We start from the raw sequence: 21,950 nt of genomic DNA on the forward strand, positions 1-21,950 counted from the left end.
CAAAACAGGAGTCAACCCGGGGCCAGCCCGGTGGCACAGCAGTTAAGTTCGCACGTTCCACTTCAGTGGCCCGAGGTTCGCTGGTTTGGATCCCTGATGCGCACCTATGCACCACTTTTCAAGCCATGCTGTGGCAAGCATCCCATATATAAAATAGAGGAAGATGGGCACAGATGTTAGCTCAAGGCCAATCTTCCTCGAAAAGAAAAAAAAATTGGAGTGTCAGTGCTCTCAAATCCTGCCACTGCTTTATCTACTAAGTTTATGTGATATTCTGAATCCTTAGTTGTTATTACAACACTCTTCACAGGATCTTTACCAGTAGGTTCCATCTTAAGATATTATTTTCTTTACTCATCCATAAGAAGCAACTCCTTATCTGTTAAAGTTTTATTGTGAGATTGCAGCAATTCAGTCACATTTTCAGACCCCACTGCTAATTCTAGTTTTCTTGCTATTTCCACCACATCTACATCTGCAGTTACTTCCTCCGTAGAAGTCTTCAACTCCTCAAAGTCATCTGTGAGGGTTGGAATCAATTTCTTCCAGACTCCTGTTATTGTTGATATTTTGACCTCTTCTCATGAATCATGAATATTCTTAATGGCATCTAGAACGGTGAATTCTTTCCAGAAGGTTTTCAATTTACTTTGTCCAGATCCATCAGAAGGATCACTATCTATGGCAGCTATAATCTTAGGAGATGTATTTCTTAAGTATTAAGACTTGAAAGTCAAAATTACTCCTTGATCCATGGGCTACAGAATGGATGTTGTATTAGTAGACGTGAGAACAATATTAATCTTGTTATACATCTCCATCGAGCTCTTGGATGACCCAGGCATGTTGTCAATGAGCACTAATAATATTGAAAGAAACCTTTTTTTCTGAGCAGTAGTTCTCAACAGTGGGCTTAAAATGTTCAGTAAACCATGTTGTAAACAGAGGTGCTGTCATCCAGGCTTTGTTGTTCATTTATAGAGCACAGGCAGAGTAGATTTAGCATAATTCTTCAGGTCCCTAGGTTTTTCAGAGTGGTAGATGAGCACTGGCTTCAACTTAAAGTCAGCATTTACATTAGCCCCTAACAGTAGAGTCAGCCTGTCCTTTGAAGCTTTGAAGCCAGGCATTGACTTCTCTTCTTGAGCTATGAAAGTCCTAAATGGCTTCTTCCAATAGAAGGCTGTTTTGTCTACACTGAAAATCTGTTGTTTAGTGTAGCCACCTTCATGAATTATCTTAGCTGGATCTTCTGGAGAACTTGCTGCAGCTTCTCCATCAGCACTTGCTGCTTCATCTTGACTTTCATGTTATGGAGACGGCTTCTTTCCTTAAACCTTGTGAACCAACCTCTGTTAGCTTCGGACTTTTCTTCTGCAGCTTCCTCACCTCTCTCAGCCTTCATAGAATTGAAGAGAGTTAAGTCCTTCCTCTGGATTAGGCTTTGGCTTAAGGGAATGTTGTGGCTGATTTGATCTTCTGTCCAGACCACTAAAACTTTCTCCATATCAGCAATGAGGCTTCTTATCATTCATGTGTTCACTGGAGTAGCACTTTTAACTTCCTTCAAGAACTTTTTCTTTGCATTTACAACTTGACTAAGTATTTGATGCAAGAGGCCCATCTTTTGGCCTATCTTGGCTTTCAGCATGCCTCCCTCATTAAGCCTACTCATTTGTAGCTTTTGATTTAAAGTGAGAGATGTGCAACTCTTCCTTTCGTTTGGACACTGAGGCCATTGTAGAGTTATTAATTGGCCCAGTTTCAATACTGTTGTGCCTCAGGGTATAGGGAGGCCTGAGGAGATGGAGAAAGACCAGGGAACAGCTGGTTGTTGGAGCAGTCAGAACATGTACAACATTTATTGATTAAGTTTGCTGTCTTATATGGGTACGGTTCTTGGCATCCCAAAACAATTACAATAGTAAGATTAAAGATCACTGATCACAGATCATCATAACAAATATAATAATAAGGAAAAACTTTGAAATATTGTAAGAATTACCAAAATTTGACACAGAGACACGAAGTGAGCAGATGTTGTTGGAAAAATGGCTCTGATAGACTTGTTTGAGGCAGGGTTTCTACACACTTTCAATTTTTAAAAAACGCAATATCTGCGAAGTGCAATAAAGCAAAGCACAATAAAACTAGATATGCCTGTATTCTTATCTTTACATTTAATACATTGTATTGTAATGGACGTTGTCTGTTTCCCCTCTACACTGGTAGCTTCTTGTTTCTTAGCTTTGTTTCCGTAGCACAGAGTATCATGCTTGGCACATCTTAACTATTCAGTGAATATTCAGTTAATAAGTAGTTGCAGGGGCTGGCTCCATGGCCAAGGGATTAAGTTCACGCGCTGCGCTTCAGTGGCCTGGGATTTCCCAGTTCGGATCCTGGGTGCAGACATGGCACTGCTCAGCAGGCCATGTTGAGGCAGTGTCCCACATGCCACAACTAGAAGGACCCGCAACTGTGTACTAGGGGGATTTGGGGAGAAAAAGCAGAAAAAAAAAGAAGATTGGCAACAGTTGTTAGGTGCCAGTCTTTTAAAAAAAAAGTAGTTGTATGAATGAATGAACTTTTCAAATATATGTTCATCAGTTACCCCCTGACCTCCTAATTGCTGAATCCAATAAAAGTTTTTTTCACTTAGTGGATAATCTCTGTTTTGGACACTATTGATTTTTTTTTTTTTTTTTTTTTTTTGCTAATGATTGATTAGCCCTGAGCTAACATCTGTTGCCGATCTTCCTCTTTGTTTTTTTCTTTTGCTTGAGTAGGATTAGCCCTGAGCTAACATCTGTGCCAATCTTCCTCTATTTTGTATGTGGGATGCCTCCACAGCATGGCTGATGAGTGGAGTAGTTCCACGCCTAGGATCCGAATCTGTGCACCTGCACTGCTGAAACAGAGCACATGGAACTTTAACCATTTGGCCATAGGGCCAGCCCCTTGGACACTGTTGATTTAAATGCTTTCATTCGTCAGAGTCTCTCCTTAGCCCATTGCTCTTCACTGCTAGTTTTTAACTAGCCAGTATATGCTAATAATTCCCAACTTTATTACTTCCTTTCCTACCATACGTATTCAACTATCTACTAGAACGCACTACCTGAGTAGTCAATAGATACCTCAAATGCTGTACACACAAAACTAGTTTGTTTTCCTCAGATAGTCTAGTTCATCATTGATGTTGCCACAATCCTCATAATCTCCTAATCTGAAAACGTGGAATTATCCTTGATTCTGTTCTCTTCTCTACTTTCCACATCTGGTTAATCACCAAATTGTGCTGACACCTACTTCCTTAATATTCCCTAAGTTTTTCATTTCTCCTCTACTACTGCCAACCGTCATCTTGTTTTAATAAGACTACCTCAGTAGTCTCTTAAGCTTTTCTGTCTCTAGTCTTTTTCTCCCTCAAATTGGTCTGCCCATGTAATTGCTAAAATGCGGCAGGCATATATAAAGATAACTGACCGTGGTACACCCCTGCTGCAAACCCTTCAGTGGCTAAGATGTGAGATACAGTGCCCTTCCTGATCTGCCTGCCTATTTCTCCAGCCATATCTCTTGCAGCTCTCTGCCTAGTACTTTCTACTCCAGCAACAACAAAGCTTATAGTGTCTCTCCACCATCACCCATCCAACTCTATTTGCTCACTAATGTCTGTTCATCTTTCAGTCTCGACTCAGGTGTCACCTTCTCAAATAAGTTAGCTGAGACTCCTCTCCTCTGATCTCTACTCCTAAGTCAGCTTTAGGAGCCCTTCTTCAGTGTTTCCACAATATCTTGCTCTTACATAACATTATAAAATTATCAGTATATCTCTATTTTCCTCTAGTTTCCTGTAAGCCCCTTAAAGACAAAAACCGTGTCTTATTCTCATTTTTGTGTTCCCATCACTTGGCACGGATGCCTCGAACATAATAGCTACTCAGAAAATATGTATTGAATAACTAGACTTAGAAAATGTGTTTTTCTTCATTGTCATAAAATATATATAGTACATTATAAAAATAATAGCTCACAATTTTTTAGCACTCACTGTGTGCCAAGCACTTTGCCAAGTATTTCATATGCCTGAACTCCTTTAATTTATAACAATCTTATGGAAGTAGATAGTAGTATTAACTGCTGCACGTAGATGAAGAAACTAGGCTTTGAGATTAGGCAACTTTCCCAAGCTCTCACAGCCAACAAGTGGCAAAAGCTGGCATTTAAACCCAGGTCTTTATAACTCCAGAGCTTGATGTTAACTAATTCCGTGGAGTTTTACCAATTTGAAGTCCTGGCTAATTGGGCCTACTTTGAATTTCCTTTAAAAATATCAGGATAAGCGGGACCAACCCAGTGGTCCAGTGGTTAAGTTTGCCTGTTCTGCTTCGATGGCCCGGGATTCGCCAGCTGGGATCCTGGGTGCAGACCTACGCACTGCTTGTCAATCCATGCTGTGGCAGGCATCCCACATATAAAGTAGAGGAAGGCCGGCACGGATGTTAGCTCAGGGCCAGTCTTCCTCAGCAAAAAAAAGAAGAGGATTGGTGGCAGATGTTAGCTCAGGGCTAGTCTTCCTCAAAAAATTAATTAATTAATTAATTAATTAAAATTAAAATATCAGGATAAAGGAGCCAGCCCAGTGGTGTAGTGGTTAAGTTCATATGCTCTGCTTTGGTGGCCCGGGGTTCACAGGTTCAGATCCCAAATGTGGACCTATATACCACTCATCATGCCATGCTATGGTAGTGTCCCACATAGAAAATAGAGGAAGATTGGCACAGATGTTAGCTCAGGGCCAATCTTCCTCACCAAAAAAAATATGTGTATATATCAGGATAAAATATATCAGAAATATATCAGAATTAATGAAATGTTATAATCATATTGTTATAACTGACGTGATATGTATGCATTACATTAAAATGTGACAGGTTTTATAATATTACTATAAACAAGACAAAAAATTAGAGTAATTGTATCCTAAAAATATGACGTACGTATGTATTATGCTCTAGTTGTGAACAGAGCACAGAATAAAAATCAAAAAATATTAGTTCTGTTTCTGTCTTTGTTAACTTTTTCTTAATCTTAGCCAGGTTACTTAAAAAGCTTGTGTAGAGCTTATATAGGTATTATGTCAAATCTTCTTCAAAATAATATTTTATTGGAGAAAAAAATATGATAATGTTAAAGAAATTTTTCAAAAAAGAAAAAATTCCTCCACCCTAATGTGCTGATATATTTAATTAGTCCCTTCAAGTCTTGGTCCATAGACTTACAGATTCATTTGAAATTTTCAGTCATTGTAAATGCATACCTTTTTAAATTTAGAACTCAGAGCTTTTCTTTCAAATTGTTTCATAAGATGATGCTTATAATGAGCTTTTAACACTTTAGAATACATTGAGATATTATCTTCCATATATAGAATGTATATTTGATTAATTAATCTATTACTGAGTTATGAGGAACATGTATTCGAAAACTACTTAACTCAAATATTAATATATCTCTATGTTATACTACACATTTGGTCAATTCTTGATTACCTAAGGGTTTGCTTTTTGGTATTTTCTAAAGTATACTTAATGTTATTTTTATAATGAAGGAAATAAACTTATTTAAGGGTTGAATTGAAAAGATGATAGAAATTAAAGCTTAGAATCAGTTCCTTTTGTAACTTCTTAGCATCACTTATAATGACCAGAAGGAGAAAATAAGTAAATAAAATGAAGTATGAAATTTTATTTATTTTTACCCATTAATTTAATAGTCATTGCTATTACACAGTTTTTTCTATACAAATACTTAACATTTTTTTAAAAGCCTTTGATATATCTTGAGTTTGATCACCATGCACAAATGTACAACTTTAGTTTTATTTCCTAAGGATATCTTCTAATTTTTATGCTAGATTTTTTTCATTGCTAACAAATATTTAAATTTTACCTTTTTCAGGAATGGGATATGGAGATAGAACAAGTACATTTTGTGGCACTCCTGAATTTCTTGCCCCAGAAGTATTAACAGAAACTTCCTATACGAGAGCTGTAGATTGGTGGGGCCTTGGTGTACTTATATATGAAATGCTCGTTGGTGAGGTAAGCAGTATAAAATAGATGAGAGAGAAAGGAGGAAAGATGGTTGAAAGAACAAAGCATGTCATTTATAAAACACTTAATATGTCTCCTGCATAAGCAGAACCTAAGTTTTATAAATATTTATAATATACTAATAATTGCCTACGATTCTGTATTATCTTCACTGTCATTTTTAGATTTTTATATTATCTGTGGAATGTGTTACCAAGGCTTTAAACTAGTTCCTCATATTTCAGTATTACTATGGTGATGTTTTATGATTTTAAGACAAAATCATATCTAACCGATCATTTCACAGGGAATAAAATAGCAGGAAGACTAATGAAAAGAATGTACTCTGTACCTGTAAAGAAAAGTCAGCTATACATTGGTCAAACATAAATCTTACCTTCAAAAACAGTACAGCAGATTTGAAAAGGTTAACTTTTTTTTTTTCCTACTGTTTTCTTTAGATTAACTTAAATTTCTGGGGATGACTTAGTTGTACACAGAAATTGTTACCATTTAGGAAAGAGTGAATTATATCTAATAAATCAAGCAGTAATAAGAGCTAATCTATTTTGTTATAAATTGTTGGAAATGATAAATTAGAGAGGAATTGGGAAAGGGTAAATATTTAAACAAGTAATTGAAAACTTCTTAGACGGGCTTGATGATCCCAAGAGGTGAGAAAAATTACCTTATTGGGTTGGTTAATTGTTCTGCCATTTCCCCAGTGCCAACAAGCTTCCTTGTACATTCCAGGCATGAACAAATTAGGAGTTGAATGAGTGAATGACTGAATTATTGAGTTTCAGAAATTTCTAAAGTTTTGCTCTGTGATTGTAATTTAGTGGCACTTATCTCAAACAAACAAATAAATGATTTCGTCTTATGCAAATGACATCCTTTTTGGTATGTCAAATTGGAGTGGATACTTAGAAAAGGAGGAAAAGAAATAGCTAATTAAAATGTTTAACATGTGCTAGGCACTGTTCTATGTGCTTTATAAATATTAGCTCATTTAATTTTTCAGCAACCTTTCATGAGTTCAGTACTAGTCTTATTCCGATTTTCAGATGCATAAATGGAGACACAAAGAGGTTCATAGCTTGCTTCACGTCACACAGCTCTCATGTGGAGACCTGGGATTTTAACCCTGCCACTCTGGTTTCAGAACCTGTCTCCAAACCATTTTGCTTTGCTGCCCCCAGGATAGGGTTATTCGGTCCACTCAAACTTGTTTCTATTCTTAAGACCACTGGTCCAGATCAGAATTTTTCACGCCTATTTAAAAAATCTGCTGTATGATATTTTAAAATGGAAAGATTTATTTAATCCCTAACCCACCATGGTCTTTACTTTCTAAGGATATCAGAAGTGCTCATAATAGTTGTTTCTGTACGCTCCGGCCTGCTTGAACTCACTTTTATTTTCTTCCTTTTAAAAGAAGCAACATTTCTATTGCTGCTTTTTAAATGTCGTGTTCAGTTATGTCTGAGATTTAATTAAGTTACCAAAAATTATATGCTTGCTTAAAATTTACTCTCCATATTAGAGACGGCATGCCAAAAATGTGAGTTTATTGCAGACTACTACAGAATTAAGAGCCAGTTGATTCTACTTCCTCCTGTTCTAAAGTGAGTGGAGGATTCGGCAGTGAACAAGTGAGGAAATTCGGTTCCATACTTTTTTAAAAGAGCTTCTAATTGAGCTCTTAATTACCTAGGAGGTAAATGGCAGTGAATCTGGCTATTCCTTCACAATTGCTTTTTGCAATTTCATTTCTCTTTATCCCCTACCTAAGAGGGAGGATAGTTGGGAAAAGAACTAAACTTAAAACTCATCAATATACTTTATAATTTTATAGCATTGGTGAAACTTTAGCATAACTTTTTTTATCTGTGATAAAAGTAAAGTTTGACTAAAGCTTATGTGTAATTTCTCTGGTATTATAAGTAATTGAAAAATCACTGAATATATCATGCATTTCCAAATTTGTATTTGAATTTATGAGTTTTGAGGACTGAAAAAGACTCCAGGAATAAATTAATGTACCAGGTCCCCTTTCCCTGTGTCACATGAGAGTGAAGTACAAAGAAGTTGAACGTAATCTTAGATACTGGAGTTAGATACTTGACGTCCGAACAGACTGTTGGATTTTTATATGTGTTTAAAACACAATTGCTAACCTTTTGTTGTTAGCCCTGTTAGCTTCTTTGATTAGCCCTGAGCTAACATCTGCTGCCAATCCTTCTCTTTTTTTTGCTGAGGAAGACTGGCCCTGAGCTAACATCCATGCCCATCTTCCTCTACTTTATATGTGGGACGCCTGCCATGTCATGGTTTGCCAAGCAGTGCCATGTCCGCACCCGAGATCTGAACCAGGGTTTGCCAGGCCACCAAAGCAGAATGTGCACACTTAACCACTGTGCCACTGGGCCAGCCCCTAGCCCTGTTAGCTTCTTATACAATAGTCCTCCATTATACATGGTTTTGCTTTCCACGGTTTCAGTTACCCACAATTGATTTGAAATGGAAAATTCCAGAAATAATTCATAAGTTTTAAATTATGCATTGTTCTGATTATCATGATGAAATCTCATGCTGTCTTGCCTGGGATGTGAATCATCCCTTTGTCCAGCGTATCCAGACTGTATACACTAACCACCCATTGGTCACTTAGTAGCCATGTCGGTTATCAGATCGACTGTCATGGTGTCTCAGTGCTTATGTTCAAGTAACCCTTATTTTATCTAATAATGGCCCCAAAGTGCAAGAGTAGTGATGCTGGCAATTTGGATATTCCAAAGAGAAGTTGTTAATCTCTTACTGTGCCTAATTTATAAATTAAACTTTATCATAGGTATGGTTATATGTATAGGAAAAAGCCACAGTGTGTATCGGGTTCAGTTACTATGTGAGGTTTCAGGCATCCATTGGGGGTCGGAGATAAGGGAGAACTACTGTACTCTCTTTGCAGAAACAAGGACCTGTAGCATCTTAACAAATATCTAGATGTGTCTTCACTCTTCAGCCTTGTAGAGTGACAGTGTTCACATGCAAAATTAACTGATCAAATAGGAGACGAAAGTGCTTTGTATTAACGCTTAACATTTTGGTTGAGAATCCTTGTGAAATAGAATTTTCCCCTGACTTGCTGTCTCAATCCCAGAAAGAAATTACATTGTCCCACATAGTAGGTATTTTATTTATATATTTTGAATGAGTGAATAAACAGAGTACAGTTGTGATAACTGAGAAGTTTGACATTTTCTTAGATGTGAGCAATAAGATTGGCAGATCACCCTTAGGAAGTTGGGTTCTGAATTCATTTCCACTAATTTCTCAGGTCAAAGATCCCTCCTTTTCCATTGATATTGCTTTCTACTTGGCTCTTATTCTTTAATACCTTATAGGAAGCAAGCAGCCAAATCTAAGCCGTCTGGAATTCTGAGGTAGTAAGTCACATTTCATAGCCACTTTTTCAGCATAGTTGAGAGTTTATCACTTTGTACATCAAATTGTTATACTGAATATAATTTAACTACTTTTTTATGACTTGGGCTCATTATTGTCATTATAATAATACTCTGCTTACTGAAATGCCCCAAGACCTATTGTGTAAAGCATTAAATATTCCTGGAAATGTGTGCTTTTTGAGTTCCTTTCAGTCTAATTTTGTTGGCAGCTGCTGCTTAGTCCAGTCATTATGCCTGCAAATCTCTAATTGTGTTTCGCCACTGTTAATTTGCTATTGACTTTGAAATTCGAAGTATATCCTTATCTGATGTATTTCCACAAACTCTGTGCTTCTCTCTGTAATAACAGTCATTACCATATTTACCTTACCATTTCCTTTTCTCTTTCCACAAGATTCTGTCTGTTATCTAAATATTTCCCACTATCTAATAGGCATTCAAAATATTGACCATCTGGCCAGGTAAATAAATAAATGAATGAAATGAAATGAAATGGAATGGAGTGAAATTAAATGAAAATGATATTATACAATATGACAAAAGTTGTTTTTAGGGTCTGTGAAATAAATTTAGAGATTTCGATAAGAAATGATCCTCTGGGTGATAGATACATGTCTATTGTGGTTTCTTGTAGTCCTTATTTGGTGTTTTGGTGATTTTTTTTTTTTCCCTCACTGCGTGGTTCTTGGTTGTACTTTGGATAGGGGATAAGATTTTACTGTATTAAGACTCATTTTTACTTACTCAAAGATATTTTTTCTAGTCTCCCTTTCCTGGTGATGATGAAGAGGAGGTTTTTGACAGTATTGTAAATGATGAAGTAAGATATCCAAGGTTCTTATCTACAGAAGCCATTTCAATAATGAGAAGGGTAAGAGTCAATGGTTTATAAACTACTTAAATTTTTTATATTGAAGGACATTTCCCAGTAGAACTTTAGGAGTTATTTTTCAATTCATAGATGTTGCATGGTTTAGACAATCACATACCAAAAAACATCTAAATCTTTACAAGTTTTGAGCATCCTTTTCAATGAAGTTGCTTGTTTTATTTGAAATTTTATACTCTGTTGTGTTAGCTATTAAGAAGAAATCCTGAGCGGCGCCTTGGAGCGGGTGAGAAAGATGCAGAGGATGTAAAAAAGCACCCATTTTTCCGGGTAGGTATGAAAATTTAAAAACTTTTATGAAACTTTAGCAATTAGGAGTAGGAAACTAAACTGGCCAATTTCTATTTTGTAATCCAGCTAATTGATTGGAGTGCTCTGATGGACAAAAAAGTAAAGCCGCCATTTGTACCTACCATTAGAGGACGGGAAGACGTTAGTAATTTTGATGATGAATTTACCTCAGAAGCACCTATTCTAACTCCACCTCGAGAACCAAGGATACTTTCAGAAGAGGAGCAGGAAATGTTCAGAGATTTTGACTACATTGCTGATTGGTGTTAAGTTCCGAGACACTGTGAAACCAAGCAGACTGACTGACAAGATGACCTCTTAAAAATAGCAACACTTAATTTGCTCTCTGTGCCATCAGTAGCTTCTGAGATTTTTTTTTAAACACATGAAGATTTGTTTAAAAGTCCTATTCTAATACCTTCTTGAAAACTGGCTTCTTGACGTGTTTTCAATGTAAATCTGAGCACTGGAAACAGTTTCATGGAGTTTAAGCTGAATGGACACCAGCCATGAAAATCTATCACAAATGAATACTTTTGGATCAATAGTCTATTTTTTAAAAAAAAAAAAGGAAAAAGGAAAAAAAACACTCTTCTACAGTCCCTAGCTTTGCTGTATGCCTGCTTTAAGTAGAAGGAAGATTAATCAGTTAACTTCACTTGGCTGTATTTTACACAAAGTAAAAGAAAGGCTTGGGATGCTATTACTCTTCACACATTGTATGATTCCATTTGAATAAGGCAAATGCTCTTATTTTTTTAAAGAAATTACTTTAATATCAAAAAAATGTAGTAGTAGTTCATGCATACTTTTGGGCTTTTTTTAAAAAAAATGAAATGAATTGACATCTTGTTTTATAAATTTTCTATATTTATTAGGGAAAAATTTTTATTGTCTTATCTTTACCAACCATGTAACAGAGCCTCATAGCTTTCCAACAGAGCTACTTGCCAAACAGTTTTTTTTTTTCTTAAGCCATGCTGAAACAAACAGGAACAACTAAACATCAGCATTTACTTAAAATTTTAAGAATGAGGACTTCTGATCAGCCTGAACCAAGATACTGTGTTACCTGTATGCATTCCCAAAGTCGAGACATTCAGTATGTGCAGTCATACCTTCCTCCAAAATTAGTGAACTGATTCCTCCTTTTGTGATATTCGTTGTACATTTATCAGCCTAGTTCATCTTATTCTTGTGTCTACTGTAGAAGGGAACCATATCTTTGTTAAAACATAGGGATTATCATTGTATACTTGCTGTGAACATGTATATGTGCAAGTTGTAATGTATTCTATGTTGTAGGTTTATTATTTAATTCACCACTTCATCACTTTTGTACAGTGGCCACCAGACACCTCAAACTCCAGCGTTTATGTTAAGTGCATTTGTACATTTTAGGCCACTGGATCCAGATTTTATATTGGCAGTTACTGAGGGCAAAAGCAATATATTGTAACAGAATGTATAAATATTTTTGATAAAACAGTCTATATTTTATAAAAATTATTATAACACTAAAGCTGTACCTCAAAAGTCTCAAAAATAATTTGATCAAATACTTTTTTACAACTCTTCAGAGGATCCATTTGTGGCTTTTTTAACGCTCTTATAGGAAAGTCTTTTTGTAAGCCATGACTTTTCCACTTGCCTGGAGTTTTTTGGGGGGTTTTTGTTTATTTCTTTTTATTTTTTTCCCTCCTAGTGTATGACTTCATTTTTTTTCCTTAGTTCAATAATAACATCTTTGATTCTGTGCTTAGCATGTTAGGGTCATCATACCTCAGGAATAGCAAGTGTTGTTAACTAACCATAATGAATTAACTATTTAATCACAGTAATCTCATGTCTTAATTGTTCAAGTTCAAATCCTATGAGAAACATGAAAGCACACTGATTTATAGAGTTGAGCTAAAAACATAAATATTTCAGCCTTGCCAGGGTGTGTTGGCATATTTTTATTGTACTCTGTGTAAAATTGTTCAGAGATAATTCATATTTCCTTCCAAATTGATTATTACCCAAGATCCTTTGGGGGAAAATCTTATAGAAAGAGGGAGCAATATGCTGTTTAAAGTTATTTTAAAATGCCAGTTAACTTCCTTGGTAAAGGACAATAGAGGATCTTAGCTTAATTGTCTGGCTTTAATTTAAACAGTGTTAACACAACATTAAAAAAAAACACTACATACTTTTGAGGTACAGTCTGCTCACCTTTTCTGGTTCTCAAATATACATAGACAGCAGTGTCGAAAATAGGCTTTTAGCATTAAAAACTGACGTAGCATTTTGTAACTACACAATGTACAGAAATTTTTTTTAATTGAAGTCAATCACTAAAAAAAATTATAGGGCAGGGTATATTCACACAATTAAGCTGAAGAAAGCACTAATTTTTTCTGTAGTTTTTAAAATATATATATTTTAGTCAGATTTAAAATTTTTTAACTCTATAGAGTGTAAATATATTTTGCTATTACTGTATGTGTAAGTGACTGCTCAAGCACTTTGTAAGGAAATTAGGAAATTTTAGAATGGTACACTATGCATTCAAATGAAATGTGCCTTTAACTATGTCATTCTAAGAAGTGTTTTGCAGTCATAAATTACCACAAATGCACAAATTAAAGTTTAAACAGATTGTAATTTGTAACTTTGGTTTTAAGTATTATTTCCTTTTGAAAACTTCCTATTGGTCAAATTATGCATTCGCTATACTCTGTTCAAGATCTCAAAGACTAATTAACTTTAGCCTTCTTACGAGTACTTTTTCTCTTGGGGGGGTGCAAAATTGTGAAGATTTGGAGTAAATTGTACACTGATAATAATGGGAAAAGTTTGCATTCTACTTCTGTAAGATCAGTAGCGTCTTTCATTCAGTGGATATTTATGGAATGCCTTCTCTGTGCTGGCCACTGAAGATAGAAAGGTGGAAAAAAAATCAAAGTCTTCATAAATGAAGAACAATATGCATTAATGCTAAAATTCAAGCATCAGTGTTATATATACTTTTCTCTTGCTTGAGATTAACATTTTATTTTAGGACCTGACCTTTCAGAAAATACGTAAATGTAAACAGAATAGTAGCCATTTTGTAGTCATCTTTTTCAAAAATTGCAAATGGAATGTTTTAGAAATATAAAATGATCCATGCTATCCCTGTAACACAAATTGAGGTCATAGAAATTACCATTATATGTTGACTAGGTGAAAGCTGCATTATAGATTCAAATCTAACAAAATTTTCACAGGTGCTGCTGATCTTCCCTAAGCAAGTGAGGGTGAGTATGAGAAACCCAAAGGAGCAAATCCCAATCCATGAATCATAATCTTAATTTAGAATTCTCATTTACCTACTAGCTATCTTTTGAGATCTACTGTTTCTCTGAGATACTAGCTTTATGTGTGTGTGTGTATATACATATATAAATATTATATGTATTTATAAGCATATTTATATAAATATATAACAAATATATAAATAGAGGGAAGTTTTTAAATAATTCCTAATTGTCAGAAGTCTTGCATAATTTCCAACTCTAGTATCATGACCAAGTAGAAGCTCTAAGACCTCCAATAAAACACATAATTTGACGCCTTGCTGGTCTCATTAGAGATAAGAGTGGTCTCTGGCAACCCCTCACCCCAAAACAGGCAAATAAACTTGAACCTGAATCTGGGCAAGCCCAGGGTTTCAGCAGCCAAGAGGTAGAGGGTGCCCAAGCACAAGAGTGGGAGTACTGAGACGTTAGGACTGGAAGTTGAGTCTACAGAGTAGGCCAGAAAAGTAGGAAGTTGAAGAGGGTGAGAGCCAGAATGGCAGGGACCTGGTTTTAGAAATGCAGGCACCCAGAAGAAATGGGTTTACCAAGGATGCATTCCTGTAGCAACACCATTATGAAGCATAACAAACCTTGCAAAGCAGAACAACTTATGTTCTGTGCTAAAATCCTCAACAGGAGCTCAAGTTCTAGTTTGCAAGTCAATCTCTACTAGTAGAATCAGATACTTTCTGAAGGAAAGCTTCTCCAGGATGGTAACATACAACTTCCACAGATTAAGATCAAGTAATTCGCTGTCAAGGATTACCAAACATATGAGAGACAGCAAGCTACCTTGAATGAGAGTCAAGAAAAAGTGAATTTAGACATCCCCTCCAAAAAATTACAAATATTAGAATTCCCAGATACAGAATATAACTATGTATCAAATGTTTATATGCATAAAATTAACAGGATAAATGTAAAATTTTAAAGAAATTAGCACTTTTAAAATACAAAAATAAAAAATATAATTGATCAAACTTTAAACTCAGCGGAAGGGTTAACAGGAGATTAGACAGCTGAAGAGAGAAATGGAGAACTGGAAGATAATATCTGGAAAATAAATCCTGAAAAAATCAAATAAAGAGATAAGGAAATAGGAAATATGAGAGGAAGGTTAAGAGATATAGAAGATAGAATGGAGACCCAAGAGGAAAGAATGAAACAGAGGCAATATTTAAAGAGAGAATGGCTACACATTTCCCAGAGGTGCAAAATATCCAAGAAGTACAATATTCTCCATACAGGATAAATATAAATAAATTTATGCATAGAACCATTGTAGTAAAACTGCAGACCACCAAAGACAACATCTTGAAACTACCAGGAGAGAAAGCACTAATTGTCTATAAAGGAGAAACGAGCAGCTGACCTCTCATTAGCAGCGGTGGAATCAGTAGAATGTTGTCTTCAGAGCGCTGGCAAACAACGTGTCAACTTGGAATTGTGTAGAAAGTAAAATTTTTTTTTTAAGAAAGAGCAAATAAAAATTTTTTTTTAAAGAAGGGTTTACTATCAAGGGTCCTACTCTAAGGAAGTGCTTAAGAAGAAGGAAAATGATCCCAGATTGAATCCATGATACAAAAAAGGTTTGTGAACAAATAATATGGTAAACACTTAGGTAAATCTAAATAAACCAAATCAATAGATAGAAAACTTTTTTTCCTTTTAAATTAACAGAAATTCTGGACAGCAATAGTAAGAAAATTGAGCGAGAAAAGATCAGAGCTAAAGTATTGTATTGTTGGAGTGACAAGTTATCGATTAACTTTGATTAAATGTACACCATAAAATGTCAAGGATACTCACTAAAAGAATATAGTGCATATAAATTCCAAACCAAAAGGTTAGATGGTAGAAATAAACCCAAATGTATCAGTAATCACAATAAATGTAAATGGAGTAAACTCAAGGTATAGATTTTTTTAAAATCCAGCTTTATAATACTTAGAAAAAGATACATCTAAAATATAAGTAATACATATAAGTTGAAAGTAAAAGTATGAGGGAAAATATATGATGCAAAAACCATTCAAGCTAAACCTGTAGTAGCTCTACTGATATCAAACAAAACAGATTTTAGACCCACCATGAAAAAATAAGTATCAGCAAGAGTTTCTACATAATGATACAAGATTCAATTTGCAAGAAAGCTATAATAATTCTAAGATGTTAGGCATCTAATAAGATAGTCTCTAAATACATAAAGCAAAAATTGTTAAGAGTTACTGGAGAAAACTCACAAATAACCATCAAGGTGGAAGATTTCAACTCACATTGTTAGATAGCAGACTTTTTTTTTTTTAAGGTGAATTGTCTTTTTTTTTTTCTGTTGAGGTTATGATAGTTTACAACCTTGTGAAATTTCAGTTGTACATTATTATTTGTCAGTCATATTATAGGTGCACCACTTCACCCTTTGTGCCCACCCCCAACACCCCTTTCCCCTGGTCACCACTAATCTGTTCTCTTTGTCCACGTGTTTATCTTCCACATATGAGTGGAGTCATACAGAGATTGTCTTTCTCTATCTGGCTTATTTCGTTTAACATAATACCCTCAAGGTCCATCCATGTTGTTGTGAATGGGATGATTTTATCCTTTTTTATGGCTGAGTAGTATTCCATTAGACAGCAGACTTTTTAAAATCAGCAAAAATATAAAATATTTGAATGCAATAAGCTTGATCCAATGGACATATATAGAATTCTGGATCCAGCAATTAAGAGATTCCACATTCTTTTCAAGCACACATGGAGCATTTATAAAAATTGAGCCATAAAACAAATTGCAGAAAATTACAAAGTATACTTATACTGATTATATTTTCTAAATGGTTAGAACAAAAAGATTTTAAGAGCTATATATGTATTTGAAAAAATTTTTAAATACTTTTTAAATAATGGATCAAAAGAAGAAAGAATAGTGGTAATTAAATACTTATAACTCAATAATAGTAAAAACATTACGTACCAAAACTTGAGGGATATGGCAAAAGTGGTGCTACCAGGGGACTTTGTAAACTAAAGTTAGAAAAAGGAAGGTTAAAAATTGATCAAGTTATTCAACTTAAGGAGTTAGAAAAAGAGCAACAGAATAAACTGAAAGTAAATAATAAAAATAAGCAAAATAGAAACAAAAGCCAAAAGCTTATTTCTTGAAACTGCTAACAAAATAGACACAGCTCTAAAAAGATGACAAGTGAGAGAAGGCATAAATACTATCTGTAATGCATGTAAATACAAATACTACAAAGATTTTTTTAAATTAAAAAAATACTATCAATGTTATGTAAATAAATTTGAAAATTTAAAATAATGAAGATAGTCTTTGAAAAATATAAGAATACTAAACTAGGAAGAAATTAAAGGCTGAATAATCTCATAACTATTAAAGAAATAAAAGTAGAAGTTGTCTTTCCACAAGGAAAACACTGGGTCTGGATTGTGTTGCAAGGAAGAGATTATTTCCACCACTTGGAAAGTTTTTGAGAAAATAGGAAAAAGTTATATTTCCTAACTCATTCTATGAAGACATTATAACCTAGGTACCAAATATGCAAGAAGATTATATTAACTAGCACATTTCACTCATGAATATTGATACAAAAATAGTAAACAAAATATTACCAAATCAGGTTCAGTGATGTATTAAAAAGACGTTATTCCATTAGCAAATTAGGCTTATCTTAGTAATGCAGAGACAGCCTAATGCTAGAAAATCTGTAACTGTTGTGTGCCATGTTGACAGATTAAAGGAGGAAAAGTAATAGATTTAGAAAAAGTTGATCACATTCCTGCTTTTAAGAAAGAGGGGGGTTTCCTTAACCTAATAAATGATACCTATATTTTTAAAGAACACACACACACGCACAAAAACTAAAATCAATGGCATCGTCTCATAAAAGGAAACGTTGGAAGCATTCCCTTTAAATTTGGGAAATAGGACCAGAATGCCTGTCATTACTACTGCTTTTCAACATTGAACTCTGCTACTCTAGGTAATATAATGACACGAAAGAGGAAATGAAATAGTTATTATTAGCAGGTGATGTGATTGTCTACCTAGAAAACTCAAAAGACTACGACTTGTTAGCAGTCGTAGTTTGCCCAAGATACTGGTTATAAGATGCATATACAAAAGTCATGAAATGTCTGTGTACCATCATCAAACAGAATACATAATTTTTTTAAACACAACGTTTGCAATAGGAACAAAAAAGTAAGTTACCTAGAAATAAATCTAACAAAGGATGTGTAAGACCTGTTTAAAAAAAAAGAATTCTTTACTGGGAGACATTAAAGAAGACCTACGTAAGTGTAGACATATCCCATCTTAGGGTGTAATGCCAGTAGCAATTGTAGTATTAGTACATATTACAGACAGAATAGAAGAGAGCCAAGAAACAGACACACACATCCCTGAAACTTTAATTTGTGAAAGAAGTGATGTGATTCATTGGAGAGAAAAGAAAATGTTCCATACACAGAGCTAGGAAAATTTTTTATCCATATAGAAAGGGAAAAAGAAATTGGATTTCTGTCCCACTATACATAAAAATTTCAAATGAATTAAAAACATGTCAAAGGAAAACTTAAAATCATTGAGTATATAGGAGAAGAAAGCACTAAAATACAAGAAAAATTAATGGAACTATAACAAAATTAGAAACTTGTTTATCAAAAGACATCATAAAGTATAAAAAGACAAGGCACAAACTGGAAGATTATTTCTATCACATGTAACAGAGAAAAAATAATAGCATATATTTAAAATTCTTAGGGGCCAGCCCAGTGGTGCAGCGCTTAAGTGCGCATGTTCTGCTTCAGTGGCCCCAGGTTCGCCGGTTCGGATCCCGGGTGCAGACATGGCACTGCTTGGTAAGCCATACTGTGATAGGCGTCCCACATAGAAAGTAGAGGAAGATGGGCACGGATGTTAGCTCAGGGCCTAGTCTTCCTCAGCAAAAAGAGGAGTATTGGCAGCAGTTAGCTCAGGGCTGATCTTCCTTAAAAAGAAAAAAATAAAATTCTTAGAACTCAATAAGGAAAACAATGGAAAAGTTCAAAAGATATGAACAGAGATTTCACATGGACAATAAACCTGCCAAATCTCAACAGTAGTCAGGAACTACAAATCAAGATCATACTGAAATACAATGTGCACAGGTTCAATTGGCAAAAATTTTAAATTCTGACCATATCAAGCTGTGGAGATGGAGTGGAACAAAAAGCTCCCATGTAAATTGCTGTGGGGAGTGTAAAGAAGTACAACAGTTTGGGAAAACAATTTGGTATTATCTTGTCAAATTGAATATTTACATACTTAGGTACCCAGGAGTTCCACTTGAGTACTGTACCCCAAAGAAACTATATATATGCAGCGTGTCAGGAACGAGAATGTTCACAGCACTGTTTGTAACAGCAAAAACGGAAAACAACCCGAATGCTCATCAGTTGAAGAGAATCGTTTAGTAGGATATAGGATATTTACACCATGAAATATTTATTATAGAGCAATGAAAATTAATCAACTGCAGTTATAGGAACAATACAAAAGATCAAAATGTGTGAAAGGAGTTAATCAAAGAAGACTATATACAGCATGATAATCATCTTTAAAAGTTAAAAACAGCCAAATCAAACATCAGTATGATAAAACATTGCTTTTTCTTTTTTAAGCAAGGGAATGTTGATCAAAAATTAACATAGTGATTATCTGATGGAGAAGTGGAATAATACGATAGTGGTGAAGTACATTGGTAGGTGGAAGTTACTGGTAGTATTTTAGGCCTTCATTTTGGGTGGTGATTTCAGCAATCTTCAATATGTTAATGACAGTATACCCCTCACTCCTGGAGTCCTTACTTTTCTCATTTTCCAGCTTATATACGCATATCCATTATAATCACTCTCATGTATATCCTCAACTCCCTGCTCCTCTCTTGCTTCTTTGTACAACGCTGTTAAAACTCAGTCTAGCCTGTGTTAAATCCATCTCTGCATCCAAACGACCGTGCTAACTCATCTCCCCACGAAGTGAGCCAGTACTAAATTTACTTAGTCTAATGGTTCTCAAACTTTAGCATGTATCAGAATCATTTGAAGGACTTATATATGGGCCTCACCCCCAGTTTCTGATTCAGTAGGCCTGGAGTGGGGCCTGAGAATTTACATTTCTAGTAAGTTACCAGCTAGTACTGATGCTTCTTGGTCCATAAAACGAGTCTCAATAAATTTTAAAAGATTAAAATTTTTAAAGATCAATGTCCAAAATTCAAACAATTTCACAATTACATGTAACTTGTTTATGTGGAAACATTATCTTCTTGTACCAGCTGACTTTGTTGCTGAAGTAATAGAAATGACGAGAATGTGGATTTCAGCATATTGATTATTAAAAGTTATTGTAAGGAAGTAAAGCTATTCACCATATAGTGAGGAAAAATCCTGGAAATAGATAACAGTTTCCTTGTTACCCATTCATATATGTGGTCTGCTTGAAAAATATGTTAGTAATCATGTTATTCTTGCTAAAGTTAGCAAAACAGTTAGTCATAAAAGGAATAATGAGAGTAATGCACTAATGTTTTTAGGTAATTGTGATCTCTAACACTTTACTTTTGTGAAGCAGTCAGTGCCAAAGAAATATACAGTGACACTTCCTTAATTCAGCAGCATTTTGTGTAGTTCACAATGTGTGAATCTGCATATAACTGAAGTAGAGTTCAATGTGATGCAATAAACTCATTTAAGAAGTAAAGTGAAAGTTTCATATAATCATAATTTTCCTTGAAAATTCCTCAACTTACTCATAAAAGTACAGCCAACTTTGGCTTCTTATCAGAATGTAGAAAGTTTGAAAAGTTCATTTTCTCAGATTGTGTCACCAACTATAGGCACACATTTGCTGTTTGTGCCTTCTGACTATAAGTTTAACGTATTTTTTGTTTTCACTAAAGTCTTGCAACAAACAACATAACACATCACATTATGGGATACTGGATCATTAGTTGCCATGGCCTGAGATTTTTCCTTAAAATTCTTTTTGTTGGATATAATTCACATAATATTGTGTAAGTTTAAGTTGTTCAGTGTGTTGGTTTGATACATTTATCTATTGCAATATGATTACCACTGTAGCATTAGTAATCACCTCTATCAAGTCACATAATTATCTTTTTTGTGTGTATGGTAGGAACAGTTATGATCTAGTCTCTTAGCGACTTTGAAGTTATAATAGCATATTGTTGTCTGTAATCACTATGCTGTGCATTAGATCTCCAGGACTTATTTTTCCACTGGTTGCAAGTTTGTACCCTCAAACAATATCTCACCAGATCCTCCACCACCCAGCCTCTGGTGACCACCATTCTACTCTCTGTTTTTAGAGGTAGGCTTTATAAAATTCCACATATAAGTAATATCATGGTACAGTCATGTGCCACATAATGACATTTCAGTCAGCAACAAACCACATATACAATGGTGGTGCCATAAGACTAGTACCATATAACCTAGGTGTTAGTAGGTTAGACCATCTAGGTTTGTGTAAAGTACTGTAGGAGAGAGGAGGAAATTTTCCTCTACCCTTCTAGGTTCTTCTGGTTGGTCTAAGAATTAAATTGACATGATAGACTAACAAAAGAAAAACAAAGATTTAATAACATGTACACATGGGAGAAACCCAGGAAAACTGAGTAACTTACCCAAATGGCTAAAACCCTCACCTTAAATACCATTCTCAGCTATAGACAAAAGAAGATGTTGAGGGTGGGGAGAGTCAGGGACTTCAAAGGGAAGGAAGGCAATTCACAGGTAGGTGAAAACGAGCAAATGTTTGGAAAACAAGTGTTTGGCCACACAGAAACAGAACACAG

General features: G+C 34.9%; 1 protein-coding gene across 1 annotated transcript in view; it reads left to right on the forward strand.

Annotated features, from left to right (window-relative positions):
- Positions 1–13,676, forward strand: part of PKN2 (protein kinase N2) — a 148,195-nt gene extending 134,519 nt beyond the window's left edge. The window contains exons 19-22 of the mRNA XM_014841895.3: positions 5,965–6,107; positions 10,332–10,439; positions 10,647–10,727; positions 10,815–13,676. Of these exons, the coding sequence (XP_014697381.1) occupies positions 5,965–6,107; positions 10,332–10,439; positions 10,647–10,727; positions 10,815–11,018 (536 nt within the window). The 3' untranslated portion in view covers positions 11,019–13,676. The remainder of the gene's footprint in view (positions 1–5,964; positions 6,108–10,331; positions 10,440–10,646; positions 10,728–10,814) is intronic.
- The last annotated feature ends 8,274 nt before the right edge of the window (positions 13,677–21,950 follow it).

Source organism: Equus asinus, chromosome 16 (genome assembly GCF_041296235.1).
Source record: "Equus asinus isolate D_3611 breed Donkey chromosome 16, EquAss-T2T_v2, whole genome shotgun sequence".
NCBI lineage: Eukaryota > Metazoa > Chordata > Mammalia > Perissodactyla > Equidae > Equus > Equus asinus.